The 17,241-nt window shown below is 36.5% G+C and overlaps 1 protein-coding gene across 1 annotated transcript in view; it reads right to left on the reverse strand.

Annotated features, from left to right (window-relative positions):
• LOC104413104 (phosphorylase b kinase regulatory subunit beta-like) overlaps positions 1-15,348 on the reverse strand; it is a gene marked incomplete at its 5' end in the record, with an annotated part of 20,011 nt that extends 4,663 nt beyond the window's left edge. The window contains 9 exons of the mRNA XM_010024017.1: positions 554-644; positions 731-813; positions 1,648-1,752; positions 2,185-2,298; positions 5,482-5,575; positions 5,762-5,817; positions 10,669-10,763; positions 13,147-13,305; positions 15,217-15,348. Of these exons, the coding sequence (XP_010022319.1) occupies positions 554-644; positions 731-813; positions 1,648-1,752; positions 2,185-2,298; positions 5,482-5,575; positions 5,762-5,817; positions 10,669-10,763; positions 13,147-13,305; positions 15,217-15,348 (929 nt within the window). The remainder of the gene's footprint in view (positions 1-553; positions 645-730; positions 814-1,647; positions 1,753-2,184; positions 2,299-5,481; positions 5,576-5,761; positions 5,818-10,668; positions 10,764-13,146; positions 13,306-15,216) is intronic.
• Between the last annotated feature and the right edge of the window lie 1,893 nt (positions 15,349-17,241).

Below are 17,241 nucleotides of genomic sequence, written 5' to 3' on the forward strand. Positions count from 1 at the left end.
TGGTGTCTTTGGCCTTTTCTCTAATCAAGAGAAGGGTTCTCCAGTTGGTATTAACTAAGATTAACCAGCATATACAAGTATTGTTAAAACCAGCACCTGACTCTGTAATTTTCACATTTTAATGAAGTGCTTTAATTCAAAACAGCAAGGATGTTAAAACTAGATCTTAGTTATTGTAAGAACTTTAATATATATAAAGCACCTTTTTTTCCCTCTTCATTGATAATCTAATTAAAAGAAATCCCTCAATGCTTGACATGGTGGACTTACCTTTTGGTGGTAATTTCACAAGATTGCCGAACATAAAAAAGACTTTCTCCCTTCTGAAAATCCTGTATAATGATTATCACTTTCAAAAGACTCAGCAAAAGGAATGAAGATAAACTCATGTTTCTTTCGAGATAAAACAAAAACTGTAACAAATGTTTTGGGTCTTGACTCCTTAGTTTTATGATACTAAATAAAATATACTTTTATTTTCCATGTTACTTCTAAGTAATATATGTACCAATAGTAGGAGGCAAGAACACAACAATCAGGAAAAATACCATACCTGTACTCTGTCAACATGAACTTTTACTCCTCCAACAATTCCTTTCCGAAAGGCTGCCAACATATCTAATATTGGATTGAATCTGCTCCCTCTGAAATTTGAAACAGAACTCCATTAATCTTGCAATCAGGTAAGTGTCACCCTGCAAATGGTGCACATCTTGCTCTTGCTCTCTACCTTATATTGTCTTCACGGATAAGCACAACAAACAGTGGACGACCATGCATTTTCCAATACTGCTTAATGAACTGCAGTGCATTCTAGGTAAGAAATAATACAATAGTTACCAAAAAAACCCTGAAACAAAGCAACCCCCAAGCATAACATACCAGAATACACAGTGCAAGACACTAAAAGAGCTATCTTAAAGTAACAACACTGAAAAACCGAACAGATTAAAAAAAGCTAGTAAGCTACTAAGAGACTTCTTCAAAAAGTAGAAGCTGGTTTCAAGCACTGGTATTTCACCAGTTTTCTGAAAATACTCCTAGTGCAGACTATAGTACTAGACAGAATGTGGTGTATTGTACTACATGCAATGACCTAGTAAGTGCGCATGGGAATGCAGGGCTTGAATCCTGGCCACTAACATGGACTAACCAATGCCACCTCCTAGCACTGGAAGTATCTGCTCCAGCACAGGGGACATGGTAGGTCAACTTTGCTCTGCTGCCTGCCTTGAAATCAGGGAAGGGACAAGATTTGTAACATTTGTGTAAAGTTAAGCGATGCTTCCTCCAGGTAAGGCTTCGGTATTTCCCTTAAACAGACCAGTCTCATTCCTTTTTCACGCAAGAGCATTTGTTTTCCCAAAGCAACAAATGATAATTTGCTTGCTGCATTACAGCATTCCCAGTCACTTCTGGGTGAGTTTTTGTGTCAGACAGAAATACTTGTGAGAACTCCTACTAGGCTGACAGGATATTCACCTTCACAGATTTTCCAGCATAAGCTGCAAGTTTATTTCTGTACTGGAAGCATACACACTATACAGTGTTCCCCTTTCAGTCTTCTATTTTATCAAACTTCACATTTTAGTCTTCTACAGACTCTATTTTCATCAGTTTCTCAAAGAAAAAGTTATAGATAAATACCTTAATGTCATCAATCAGCATCATAACATCCTGAGACATGTAGAAATCACTTAGATCAAAAATGATCGAGTAGCAAACTACAGTCTTTCCTAATATCCGATATATCTGTGGAGAGAAAAAGCTTCAATTAATATTTTCTTTAAAATATTTAAAGCAATGAGTTAGCTGAAAAGGAAAAAACATATTTGGAAACTATGAAAACAATACTCAACGTAGAGCAGTTGGCTTAAAAAACCCCAAAATATTTAAGATAAAACCTACACATCTAATTTTAGGTACTCTGGTTTTTATTAGGCATGCAGGTCTACATTCTCCTTCAGTCAAAGCAGTTCAGTTCTCCACCATCCAACCTGCTTTGGCCCAGTATTGCTGGAATTGGATGTCTAGGAAATGTACAACAGCTTAACAGTAAGACAGAGCACACACATTCATCACAGCAAAATGCATTACAAGGACTTTAAGATACATGCATAAAATTTCATTTCAATTCTATTTAAAATCATTCAGAGGCTAATTCAATATTTAGCTGAAATATACATTAGTACCAATAACATTTATTGCAACAACCTTTGATGTTCCAAGGCATCCTATGGGCCTGTCCGGTCTTCCAGATAATCCCAGTTTGTCATTCACTCCCAAATGGAAGTAAGCCTGTGAGAAAGAATCATGAAAACTGAGGGAAACCTAGACAGATGGCTTTGATATGCTCCTGCTGGTGCTTACGCAGAAACTGTGTGCATTCTTTCATTTAGAAAACAAGATTCATAACATGTGGTCATTACTTCTACTGGCATCATCTGTATAGAACAATAAATCAAGTGAAAGAGCACTAGATTTAGTAAATGCACAGTTCAAAGACCAAATTGAATTCTTCTGATAATAGGCAACTTTACAGCAAAGGGGAAACAATGAAGTAATTGAAGCAAGAAACACAAGATGCAAGTGCAAGCATCTTCTTCCCCTTCTTGCACAGCAGTTTGTAGGTGTAGTTTAACAGTCATTCTCCTTCCTTCCTTCCTTTTCTTTCTTCCTTCTTTCCTTCCTGCCTTTTCTTTCTTCCTTCTTTCCTTCCTGCCTTCCACCTTACTTGTGAAGTAAGAATACAGTTACTATGGGTTTACCTGAGAAGACAGGTGTTCAGTAAGGGTGAGCAGAAGTACTGCGTAGGGTCCTGATCCAGGATTAGGACACACGGGTGCAACTCTGGGCTTGGGCAAAGCCCAGAGTCCTGCCTATCTGCAGTTTCAAATGCAACTAAAACTTGTTGTTTCCTCCATTATGCCTTACCTTTACCTTCTTACTCCTATGAAGTTTTCTAGTTTTTATAATTAAAATATTTTAAAATCTTCAACTTGCTCACTGAAATATTTTTTTAAAGGATCATTTGCATTTATTGTCTGGCCAGTCTTGCCTCCTGTAATGCTTTTCCAAATGTGAATATAAAGGTAAAACAGCAATATAGAAACTCTTTAAAGACCCTTATTTAAATTTTAGTAAAGGCCTGCATATTAGTGCATCAACAACACAAGAGGGAAGTGTCTCATTCATTGCTGGATTATTATTTGAGTTAGATTATGTATGCCTAGTATTACTTCAACTGATATGATTTTATAAGACTTGTGTATTAAAGAGAGAATCTTCACTTATTACGATGCGTGAGAATAGAACCGTAAAAACACCAACTAAGCTGTAAGCAAGACAGTACAAACACTATCAGTGAAAGCAGACTGAAAGGTGCAATTTTTTTCCTTATTTGGGCTGGTTTAGGAATCTGCTCCAGGATTTTGCCAGGCACAGAGGTGAGACTAACTGGTCTGTAGTTCCTTGGGTCTTCCATTTTCTCCTTCTTGAAAATTGGGGGTATATTTCCCTTTTTCCAGTTGTCAGGAGCTTCACCTGACTGCCATGATTTTTCAAATATGATGGACAGTGGCTTAGCAACTTGATCTGCCAGCTCCTCAGGACCCGCAGATGGATTTCACCACGTCCCATGGACTTGTGCACATTCAGGTTCCTTGGAAGAGCTCGAACTTACTCCTCTCCTATGGTCTTAATTCTCCCAGTCCCTGCATTTGTCTTCCATGACTTGAGAAGCATGGCTAGAGCACTTGCTGATGAAGACTGAGGCAAAGAAGTCACTAAGAACCTCAGCCTTCTCCAAATCCAGAGTAGCCAGGTTTTCTGTTTCTCCTAATGTGGAGAGGATCCACATTATCCCTAGTCTTTCTTTTGTTGGCATATACCTATAGAAGCCCTTCCTGTTATCCTTGACATCCCTGGTCAGACTCAATTCTAACTGGGCCTTAGCTTTCCTGACCTGATCCCTAGCTTCCCAGACAATGTCCCTGTAATTCTTCCAAGGCCACCTGTCCTCACTTCCACCTTCTATAAGCTTCTTTCTGCCTTCTGAGTTTGCTCAGCAGCACCATGTGCATCCATAAAGACCTCCTGGTATTCTTGCCCCGTTTCATTGTTGGGATGCACTGCTCCTGAGCTTGGAGCAGATGATCCTTGAGTACCAGCCAGCATTCTCAGGACCCCTGCCTTCTAGGTCTTCATCTTCTCCTGCTGGCTTCACCCAGCCTTCACGGCCACCTGAGCAGATGCATCTAAGCCAGCATCACAAATGAAGCTCCGTACAGACAAGGCTAACAGGGCCAGCCTTTTAAGTGGAGTACGGCACTCTGGTAGGAGGCCACTTGCCTGTATGGAGAAAGAAAACCCACAGCCTTCACAGAGGACAAAGGGGATTCTGAAGACTTCCAGTAATTTTTGACCACAGTTCTTTAAATGTGCTGAGTTAAAGGAGTAAGTGAGAAAGGGTTTAAACACCAAGCCTATTGGATATAGTCAACTCAAGGGACTTCTAAAAACCAGTGTCCTGGGTTCGGCTACAGCAGTCATTTTTTCTCCTTCTTAGTAGCTGGTGCACTACTGTGTTTTTGACCTTCAGTCTGGGAATAACACCGATGTTTTTAGTTGTTGCTAAGTAATGTTTACTCTGACCAAAGACTTTCTCAGTCTCATGCTCTGCCAGGGAGGAGGGGAAGCTAGGAGGAAGCAGAGACAGGACACCTGACCCAAACTGGCCAAAGTATACATCATGCCCAGTATAGAAACTGGGGGGAGTTACCCAGAAGGCCCAGATCACTGCTCGAGTTGGGCTGGGTATTGGTTGGCGGGTGGTGAGCAATTGTATCCTCTCGCCTTGTTATTTCCGTTACTATTAGCAGTAGCAGTAGTGGTTTTGTATTATACCTTAGTTACTGGACTGCTGTTATCTCAGCCTGTGGGGGTTACATTCTCTTGATTCTCCTCCTCATCCCTCTGGGAGTGTGGGGCAGAAAGAAGGAGGAGGGTGTGAGCAACTGGCTGCGTGGTTCCAAGTTACCGGCTGGGCTTAAACCATGACAACCAGTTACAGAAGACTGTAAAATGCCTGTTACAGGAGTTACACTATGAAAGTATATAATGTTTTATGCCTACTGCCTTATTCCTTTAACTATTGCTCATTTACTTGTTTCTCCATCATGATTCACGTCGTCTACTGTGACATCATTAAAATGCTATTATTTATTCTCTATTTATTGAAAGCGGCTTAGGTCATAAGCCTATTCAGACAATACAGAAGATAATGGACATCCGTGATTCACTGAGGCTCTAAGGAGGCATGTATGACTGACCAGGGTCAGTGTCTTAAAAGTGAGTTAGAAGTAACACAAAATGGCAAGCAACATGCTTCAGGATATACAAGCTTAATAGCTTGATATGAATTCCTATTGTTACAAAAGAAATGTATAGATAGATAAATAATTGTAAATGCAGATTTCTTACTTTGACAAGTTCTTTTTGAGCCCATATCTGAATTGGTTCCACCTGCTGGGGAGTCTGAGTTTGGATTCCATATGTGTTCAGAAAAACCTGTAGGCTACAAATGAAATAACAGATTTAATGACAAATCACAGAAGAGGCACAGTTTTAACAATTACCTTGGCAGCAGATACACAAGTAGTAATACTGTATTGTACACTTCAGAATACCTTTAGCAAATTTAATATGTCTGTTGCTCAGAACTTCCCTAATACATACATTCGTAATAAAAGTAAATACATACCGCTGACTTTCTGCTATCAGGGCCACATGTACTACCAAATCGTTTTCTAAAGGACCCTAGAAAATAATGAAAAGTATTTATTAGCATTGCTAGCTAACTATTTCATTAGATATAGCATGAGTAAGGACGTCTATTTCAACAATTCACTAGTATGACAGACATCACTGTTTGCAGTGTTTTTTCTTACTATGTGAACAAATTGGAAGAGCAACATGGGAGTGAAATCTGTACATCCCAAAACTGTGAGAAACTAGTCCTGTCGATAATACCTTGCAAGATGCATTTTTGAGAATTAATAATAAATAGGTTCCTGGTAATCATTTGCACTGTTTGGCTTTCTTTAATTAAAAAACCCCACCCCAACATGTAGGAGAAATGCCTGATATGACAATGTTTTGATACACATTTTTGAAAGAGTGACATAACTCAGCTATCTGGGTAACCAATAATACCCACTTTAAAATAATGAACTGATTATTTCAACCCTTTATTCTGAAATATTTTGATCAGACAGCCTCTCTTTACAGTTATATGAGAGGCAAATTACATTTTACAGGAGATAACAGCATTTCCTTGCATTGTTTGTAATACACATACTTCATGTTTGAAATGAATACTAGTATTTTACATCAGGAAACCATGCTAATAGGAATGAATTCAGTATGTTGGGTGAAATAATTGACTTGACTCCCTGAGTCTGGAAATGGCTAGTCACCTTTCTTTTCACTGGCAGCATGCAAAACCAGCTAAAAAATTAGATGCCTGAGTTATTCCTTACTTATTTCTTCTCTGCCATCTCACAGATTTGCAGGAGAACTCTGTGATAACATTTTCTCAAAAGTCTATCAGCACTATATTTCCACTAAAAATTTTGGAGCTTTTACCACATGAAATAAATTTATGATGGAAGTACATGCACAAAGAGAACGAATTAAGAAGTCAGAAGTTCAAGTGACATTAAAAGATATTCCTCCTCAGAATTAGGGAATCACGCTACCAGCTGAATTCATACAAACTCAAACCAGTTCTCTACCATAATCAGAGCACTATGTTTATAAATCAGAAAGCAAAGAACCCCCCCAGAACCCGAGACTGCCCCCTCCAAGACTGGACTGATCAGCAGACATCCTGTAATCTAACTTGGGGAGCGGTCCTCAAGTTAATTGTCACTGGATTAATGACGAACTGAGTGGGACTGCGTAACCTCCGGGTGTAAACTGTACATAAATCTCTGTATTCTGCACCTCCACTGAGGCATGTCCTTCTCAGATACCAGCAGTAAGGCCTCTCACACCCAGACACAGCCAGTGACACAACTCGTTCATAGCAGCCAGTAAGTGGTGGTGCTAACAAGGGCTGTAACTAAGAAAATGCATCTGCAGCACAATGGGCACACCATTGTGCGAAAATAGATCTGTGTGAAAACCAGCTAAACTTGAAAGAGTATTTTGAAAGATATTAACTGTAATTTCTGGAAAACTACAGGACTGTAACATTACACAGAAAGTTACTTTCATTGTACATTTAACTTTATTAAATTACTTTTAACTTTATTAAGTTACTTTGATTTCATTTAACATGCCAAGGCCTGGAGGATCACAAGTGGTGGTTTAGAGAAAGACAGATCAAAATAACAGATACAATACTTGTGAAAACGTCATCCTTTTCAGTAATGATAGTGATACACAGCATTTGTTACATACTGAAAAAAAAACCCCAAACCCAACAATTCAGCAGAGAAGCATATTCTCCACTGGTGCTTCAAAACTACAAAACTAAGGTTGGAGTATTTAAAATACTTTCCATTGCTTGCTTAAATCTACACTGTTATGTGGGCATCAGACACATTTTGTAGTTGCATCAAAGCCACAAATAAACCAAATAAATCACATTTTTCAGTGTCAAGTGTTTACAGGGATTATAGCCAATGCAATCAAAAAATGAAAATATGCCCCTGTGGAAAATATATTTTTTCAAGAAATACTTCCTCAGCACAAAGCTTCAAATGAAAATATAAAAATATAAAAAGCCTTCTTTTTGGTACAACACTGTATCTCAACAAAATTTATATATGCAGGCATCTGAAATGCTTACATATTCTCCTTTATTCCTTACAGTAACGAAATTTACTAAAAGTGGAAATACTTTTCTGTTCAATTTATTTGACTAGTTCTTTAGTTATACGGAAAGGAGAAGACACCATTGAAGAGAAGAAACTACTTTTGATTTCTGAAGGCATAATTAAGATGTGGTTTCATTTCATATTTTATTATTATTAATTTTTCTAGCACTTTAAGGCAAATACTAAGTACTGATCCTGTATAAATTAGCTCAGTTAGATAAAATGGCATCACTGAACATTTGAACTGCTTCAGCAAATTTAAAATGTGGATTAAAATAAGGCAAGGTCAAGACTCTCAGCTGAAACTTGAATTTGATGACTTTAACTGCGAGACTTTTGCTGACAAAGCACAACTCCCTCACCTTGACACATCTATGCATCTGCCTTTCATTCTTTAATCTTCTCTTAACAATGACAAAACTGGAACAAACATCTGTATCAACAAGTATTTTGCCTTGATCCTAATGTGATAATAAAAGCACACAAGATAGACCAGCACCTGTTTCAGTAGCAACAATCCCAGTGAAATTCCACAACCACCTGGTTAGCAGGACACGGACACCAACCACACTTGTCACAAGTTCCACACTGCCGCTCAGAGGCTACAAGGATGAAGGACTGATGCCACAGTTAGCTGGAATTCCCACTGATTCCAAAATGCCTCTCTTTCTTCTCACCCACATTACAAAGCAGATGCAGTAGTATCTTGGACAGTTTTATCATTTACATGCCAGAGAAAACCATAGCCATCTATAGCAAAGAAGTACCATCACTGGGAATAACAGGTGTAAGAAGATCCAGGCAATTGCAGAGCTTCTCCATTTATTTACCTATAAGCTACTGAACAACAGACAATCCATCTCATCACCTCTTGCTTACAAAAGGACATGCACAACTACAGGAATTGCTGAACCTATTGTATTTCTATGAAGATTTTGGGGGGGGGGGGGGGGGGGGGGGGGGGGAAAGTAAACTGCTCCTTTCTTGATTTCTAGCTTTCAAATGTAACTTCAGTTTTGCTCATCAGAGTATGCTCAAGGATCACCCTGGGAAGGTCTTTCTCTGTCTCCTATCCTGACAACAACGAAAACATTACTGGTCCCACAGATGAAAATTTCTGCCAAAGTTTTAGCAAATTTCAGCAGCTAAGGCAGCCTTTAAAGGGAAAGATTAACAGCTATCAGCTCAGCCAAGTTGTCTGAGAAAAGTGCAATTGCTCTTAGAAATAATTCTAGACAACTGTTGAGTGCTTAAAAATGATGACTGTATAGCCACTTCAGAATGACAAAACATCTAGTCTGATCTCCCTTTTAACAGTGACAAAGCTTTTTTTTTTTATTTACATCATTTGCAGATGAAGCAAAACATCAAAACAAAGGTGCTTAAGTTATTTGTTATTTTTCAACACTGTTGAGTTTTAAAAGCCACTATTATATTGCTGAATTTTACCAGATAACTGGATTTTACTAAGTAAGTTCTTTATTGACCCACCAAGGAGTAAACTATGAAAAAATATATTATTATTGTATTACTTATCATCTCTTCCAGGAAACTCCCAGGGCAGAGGCTATTTCTCTCTGAAGATCTGGAAAGTCCCTATCATATAACGGGTACCCCCAAAAATAGTAAAAATGCTTTTCTACTGTAACAATTCCTGGTAAGTCATGAAGTGTCTTTAAACAAGCCATCATCATCTCCAAAGTGTTCATCTGTGGCGTATTAAGAGTTGCTGGTTTCAAGAATCAAAGAAGAAAAAAGAAAAAAGTTGGACATGCCGCATGCAGCTGTGACTGGCTACAGGCTTCTACTGGCACTCCTTAAAGGGCATGTGAATGCAGCAGCTCCCACATTCTGTAGCATTCATCATGCCATGATGTAAGAGCAAAGAAGGAAACTGGGAAGAAATTAAGTCACTGAGCTTTCATTATCTCGTAATAACATGGCAGAAGCAGTGCACTGTGAACAATGAAAGTCTCATTATGAATGAGACACCTTGGTGACAGGACATAGTGGGAAGCAGAGGTTTTAAGCAGCATTTGGATCAAACATGAAGAACATTGTTCATTCCTGATCTTGGAACAAATCTTAGGATAAACGGATGGAATAAATCTTAGGATAAGTATTTTATGCTTCAATAACATATTCACAATGCTGAACAATGAACTTACCAAATATATATTCCTTATACCAGGCAATAAAAAGACTGAAAAAATCTCTTAGCTACATGTTGCCATACATACAGTTCTTACCTCTTTAATAAAAGTTCCTACATATAGAACATGTTTCTGTCTTGTTACCCTATCTGCTGCAGACTTGAATTACATTGTTTCAAGCATTTCGCATCTTTGGGCACTCAGACTTGCTGCGCATTTAAGGCAAAATCAGAAGCATTTGTATACACCATGCACACAAAAAAAGAACCTCATCCTTGTACCTCTTAGGAGCTTTAAATGAAAAAAAAATTAATACATTCAAATGGTAATTGAAATTTGAAAGAATAAAAATGGTGGCTCATTCTTGTGTTCCTGATGTATCTTAACTCAAAGAAACACACCTATTAGCAGCTATTTGAACTTGCATTTTACGTATCATTTTGATTGCACCACTTAATAGGAAGGCAAAAACTGCAGTGTTATAATCTTCCTATTAAAAGCAATCAATTTTCCATCAAATACAATGGACATATATATAAAATTTTCCTAGCACTTTAATCGTAACATTAGAAGACCATGTACAAGACGTGGGTCACAATTTTTGAGTAAAAATATTTTAAGCTTATGCTTACCTGATTTGAAAATCTCATGCTAACATTCCGCTGATCTTGTGGAGCTACATAACGTCCAATAGGGTCAATATCTTTAGGACTTAGTAATTTGTCAGCTGAAAGGAAATTATAATAAAAATACAAAATGATGAGAGTACTTCCCTGCAGTTTTTGTGAAGGAGGCATACAAATGTATCTTACATAGTCAGTTCTGCTGCTATAATCTTTGTTTTAGATCAAAAGTTTATGTATCAAAAGAACATTGTGAAAAATTGTATTAATTTTAGGACTAATTACTTAAGCATCATTCTTATTACAGTTAACTATAATACTGTAGTAAATAAAAACAATATTTTTTCACACAGATGTGTTAAAAGAATATATGCAGACAACAGGCTCCACAACAAGCAAGTTGCATAAAAAGCCCCCAAATCCACAACCATGGAATTATTCTGGAGCTTTAACAAGAAACTCAACGGTTACCATCAAAAATTATTTAGCTTTGAAGAAAAGCAGACAGTCTTTTATCTCAAAGTAATCTCTCAACAATGCTGAACAAGACAAGGGATATCAAAGACGTCTCTCAATATGACATCTCAAGAAGAAATTGTAAAAAAACCCAGTTAAGTATGTAAGTATGTTTGAAATCTAGCAATTTCTACATGGAGTTTTTTACAAGGGAGAATAAACCCCCCCATAATCCTAACATTCCATTATTTTAACCTTCTCCAGGAAGGAGGGAAGAGAAGGGAAGGGAAGACTCCTGGGAAGACTCCAATAAAAGTAAGGAGGCTGAGCAAAACAAGGCAATAATTTCCCTTGAGGTACCAGCAATTTCTGAAATGGATGATTAAACGGGAAACCAGTGCTTCCCCAGAAATTGAAGTGTTTGGAGTCAGGCTTCCATTTAATTAGCAAGCACCAACAAGCAAAGTAACACACATGAAGTCCATCATTAAGGACAAGATTGACATTGAGGAAGGTTTTCACCCAGGTAAGTGCAAAGTTAAATGCACCCATTACAAATCAGTATGAATAAATTTTGCCAGTAATTGAAAATCTATTTGCATTACTGGCAGATAGATTTAGGTCTGTGATAAAGTTTCCAGCCCCTATTTGCAAAGAGAAAAGAAAAAAAAATATTTTGAAAAAATGGAAGTGAGGAATGAGAAGTAGTGAATAGTGAAGAGAAAGATTTAAACAGTAAAGGAAACAGTCAATAATGACAATAATTCAAAACCAGATTTAGTGCAACGATTAAAGAAATGTGCAACAATGTTCAGCAAACAAAAGAACTGAAACAAAACAGAAGAAAGTTATGTTACTCAAACAGCATTTAGCAAACAATAAATACTAGTTATTTAACCAGAATTCTGCAGGTACAGAACTACACAAATGTTAGTGTAAGATGAATACTAGGCAGAACTACTACAGTAATCCTGCACACACATTTGAGGATTACTTGTCTAATACTAAAAGGTTAAATTATTTTTTTTTTTCCATTAAAGGTGAGACTGCCTGCATTTGCTTTATATTTTTTTTACTTTACGTTTTTACATTCCTTTTACAAAAAAGGAATTATGCAAGGAACACAATGAAACCAAACAGGTGGAGCGCCAGACGGACCAGAGCTTCATACCTAAAGATACACCACTGTTCTTGTCAAGTCTTGCATTTTAAAGTCCCCTTCAGTGTTTCTCATTTCTACTACCAACAGCCTGTTTCCCTTCATAGTGTTCACAGAAAAAAATTTTAGAACTCAATCTACTGATTACCAGGTAAATGTTGACCATGCTAAAATAAAGGAATATATCTTTCTCCTAAAAGAAATACTTAGAAGAAAATCTTAACTGTGAAGACTTTCCAAGCTTAAAAACTGTTTTTGCATTAGCCTTCAAATCCTCTCAAGAGAGACCACAAGTTCATTTGTGTCTGAAATTCATTGTAACAATTTCCAATGGCCCAACTTTGAAATGCACTTTCACATGCTCATCTAGTTTCTTCCAAAGGGTAAAAATAACATAGACTGAAGAAAACATCCATTTTTCCTGAGACTGTAAAAAGGAAAAGTTATTCAAAGTTTAAACATGTCTTGCTTAAAACAGTAAATAATTTTAATTAAACACTATAGATAATTTACAAGCATCACTGTAGAGGGGCAGCTGACACCGTTAACCCAGTGTTAATATATTTTGCCATGAAACAGAGGAAATAAGAGTGAAAGCCAGGAAAAGAAACAGCAAAAAAGAAACACATCATGTTTAGAAGATTTTTAGTATTCTGAAATATTCCAGTAAGCTTCACAGTATGCTGCACGCAGGATAAAATTTTAACATAAAGAACAAAAAGCAGATTTTGCTTATGAGGTATGTACTAAACCACAGTCCAATCAAAACTCTAGCCAATGTATATTTTTTCAGATTCAAGAAAAACATTAACAAGATAAATACCCTTCCTTTGGTTAAGTTAAAACCTGAGAGAATTTCTTCAGCCTCTTACCCAGGAGTTTTGCAATGATGTAAACTGCCTGGCCCCACAAGAAAAATTTTCCATCACATCCACTGTTACTAGGAAACCGTTTCTGACTGCCAGGGTTCTTCTTCTCCAGCTCAACGAAACCAGCTGGCACATAGTAGTACTTGGGTACAACAGGACACCCTATGGAGTTTTAAAATAAGTAAAGTAAGCAATAAATTCCACTTCCCTTATTATTTGTTTGTAGTTCCCTAATAAAGCTAAAGTGGATTCAAAACCAGGAAAAACTATACCCTAGCAACAATTTGATTGAACAGAAAAGACTGCTGCCATTCATTGTTATCTTGCAAAACCTCAACCACCATGGGAAACCCAGGGCAATAATAAACTACTTTATTTTTCACCAAACATTTCCACGTAATTCCTTCCTAGAGCACATACACTATTTGTGTAGCACTTTACTGTGCAAGAAGAAAAACAATAAAGCAAACTGCAGTATAAGTAACAAACCATAACCCAAAGAAATGAAAACTGCATGAGGGTGAAACAGTTGGGGTGTTTTTCCCCACACTTAACACCAGCTCAGTATTAGGTAACTTTCTAAACCTAAAATCTTGGCCAAAAGTAGTCAAACATTTAATTAAATGAAAATTATATTTTTTTTGCATGTACACAAAGCCAAGTTATAATGAGCATTTTATTTTTCAAGCATCATGAAACAAAATGGTGTAACTTCTACATTGGAAGGCAGCATATCTTGCATCTAGAGTTAGCCACAGGCTTTACTGATTATTGTGGATCAACAATATCTGCTTTAACATTTTTAAGTGGACAAGAGTTAGCAATTTTGGAATATAATTACAAATGACTGACCTAATTATATGCAACACAAACCAAATTAATATGCTTTTTGCAAAATTTTGAATTTATTTGAATAAAGAACATGTGATGAACAGAATAAAGTTGCAGTGTCTATTTGCTTAGAAAAAAAAAAACCAAAAAACTACTGACAAGAAGCTGAGAAAACCTGAAAACTGAGAGGTCTTAGAGATGGAGTGAGTGACGTATCAAATGAGTGAGGTATCAAAACCCACCCAGAAATTTTAACATGAGACATTCATGATGACATTCAACAAAAGGAACCATAAGATTAATTTTGTGTCTGTGAAACTTCACAAGTTCATTAATAATTAGAAAAAAGTAATGATCAGCCATGTCAGAATATTTGCTATGGAATAAAAATTTGTTAACGAAATGCTTGTATTTCTTACAGACACTAGTTCACTTCAAGACATATTCTAAGTTTAAAGAACATGTCAGACTAAAATATTCTGCATCTACTTCTGTAACTGTAGCAAAGATGTCAAGAACAAGTGACTAAAGATGTTGAGATTTAAAATTGGATTGTCAGTATATTGAAGCTTATTCTGTTCTCAGGCCATTTTTTTCCCCTCTCACTCAAACTTATGGCCTTTTTCTTGTTTTTGTTCTTTTATTTTAACTGAATTCTGGATGGATGCGCCCGTAGACACACAATAGCCTTGTCTGCAGTTCCACCAAAATTCTGGAGTGCACAATCTAAGTAAGAGAACATTTGTATTAAAATTAATACGTTGCCACTTTCATTGCTCTAAGCCATAAAAAATTTCATATGCGTATACCAAATTATATGTAAGTCTTGTGAAGTTAAGTGACAATGAATGACACAAGTAATTCTCAGCTGTATCCAGGTGGAACATTGAAACAATCAGACTGTTGGTAGTTATTTTTTTCCTGCAAAGTCAGAGTGAACTTTGTCCATAATGAAGAATAGGCAAAAGAAGGGAGGAAAGACAGGATACAGTGTAAATCTTACATTTATATCAGAAGCACTTTCCCCAATAACATTACTTTTATTATCACACTTTATGATACAAGGTACCTACATGAAACAGATGATTTCACTGGTAGTATTGTATCATCAGGAAACACTGCGATATTATTACTTTTCGTTTGCTCTGACTACAGTACTCATTATTAGAAATGTCAGTATTTTAATAATTTCAGATCCATAAAAAGCTACAGTGTTTCAGAAGAATGATTATCAGATAATACCTTCAGATGTATGTTGAAGCAAAGGATCCAGAAGATCCTGGTACTCCTTTACTTGTGCAGGATTTCCTCTAAAAACTCCTAAAAATAACAAACAAAGGATTGATATAATGGAAGAAAGAACTTTTCCATGAGCTTAATGTTCATAAGAGGAGAAAAATCTCATGTTTATTTTTCAGTCAGGTAGTGCCTGCACACTAAATAATTCATGAAAAGTAAAAGACTAAACTGTAGATCCTCACTGCTATAGCTAAATCTCACAGGGATCATGAGCCAGCCACACTCTTTATCAGCTTAGACTGAAATTGATAGCAAGTTTCATGGGATAGTAAAGCTGTGAACTTACAGAGGCTCAGGAACTGGACATGGACAACCAGCCCAGCTAGCTGTAAATAACTTCCTTAATTATAGCAGAATGAAGAAGCAGAGCTTGTGTGCCAGTATGGAGACAAACAGGCTGGTCCTAAATCTTTAGGACAGAGTTGCAAACTGACCTAGAAGTGAGTTGCCGAGAAATCACCATAAATACAATAAGAAACTGAAGTAGGAAACATAACAATTTCCCTCCAAAGATTTTTTGATGGAGTGTTTACGCTGATAAGTTACACAGGTATTATATCTTCATATCACAGAGGTTCGAACTGCTGACATACGTTGATGTATCAAACAGAATAGACGGCTCTTTATGAAGAAGAAGCTGTTACATTTGTCAGTACCAGTACCTTAAATGTTTTTCTGCCAGAACTTAAGTGATCCCAAAATAAATCTGGTGAATATTATCATCAGTGTTCAGTTCACCAAAAGTTCTTCTATGAAAAAATGTATCAAAAATACCAAAAGCATTTCTGTTCATCAAGCAAAAACATGGATGAACTCGACAAGTCACACTGACGTTTTAAAGCAGAACATTTTCAACATTTAAAGGGGAACAAGTTAGATGAAACCTCTTCATTGTAATCCCAACCCATGTCATTCTGTGATTCTATCTTTCATTTTCTTCCAGTTTTCCTTTGCATTTACCGTATTCTTCCATATTATTAAAAAAAGCTGTAATGTTTCCCTCCTTACTTTATCCTAGAAAGCTTCCATAATCCTCTACATTCGACCACAAATTTCAAAAATGCTACTGAAATAAGTCTTATCAAAAAAATAGTCATATTGATTTAGTTCAATCCTTTCCCACAGCTATAGATGCAGAGCCACTACCCAGAGAATCTCAAACATTTCCTTTAGAGAGAAATCCCAACAAGGGGAGAAAAAAAAACCAAAAAAGCAGCCTTTTTGAATTCTTAAGGGTGAATTCTGAAATACAAAAATAAGACCAAAGAAAATAAAAAACTAATCCACTGAGAACAAATATACCAGACCACCCCTATTACAAAAAAAGTTCAGATATGTCTTTTTGTTAGATATGTTTAGGTGTATCTGATATATATTTATCTGTATATGTACAGATGCATTTATGTGTATGATGTTTAGATATGTTTGTTGTTGTTTTTTTAAGTTTAGAGATGTTTTTGTTAGTTTTTGTGATTTTTTAAAATGTATGTATATTATTACATAAAATTCACAAAAAATTATCTTGTTATTTCAAGAAAAGCCAAGAAATACTTTACTGAAAAGGCAGATTGCAGTAGAAAATTGGAATTTGACTACTGTATACAGATTTCTTTCCATAGCTCTTCAATGCTCTATTAAAAACCAAAGCTTCACAAGTTTTGTTCATGACATTTAAAAATATTCCCAAGTATATATATACAGGAAATGAAATCACTTCTTGCAAGAAACAAAAACAGTGAAAGTTTGCACACAGAAAAGCCTATGTTAAGTGATATGCTGAGCTACTTCAAAATACCTGAGCACAGTCACAACATGTGCTCAAGTGTTCTGACAAAATGATACTATGAATATCTGTAATTTAGTCTTATTGGCAGATGCTGTAAGGGATAATAAGATTTACTTACGTGATTTACCATCCTGATATCTGTTGGAGGGACAGAACAGCCCGGCACAAGCAATCCAGGAGGT

This window comes from Nestor notabilis, unplaced genomic scaffold, assembly GCF_000696875.1.
Source record: "Nestor notabilis isolate BGI_N333 unplaced genomic scaffold, ASM69687v1 scaffold11941, whole genome shotgun sequence".
NCBI classification, from domain to species: Eukaryota; Metazoa; Chordata; class Aves; order Psittaciformes; family Psittacidae; genus Nestor; species Nestor notabilis.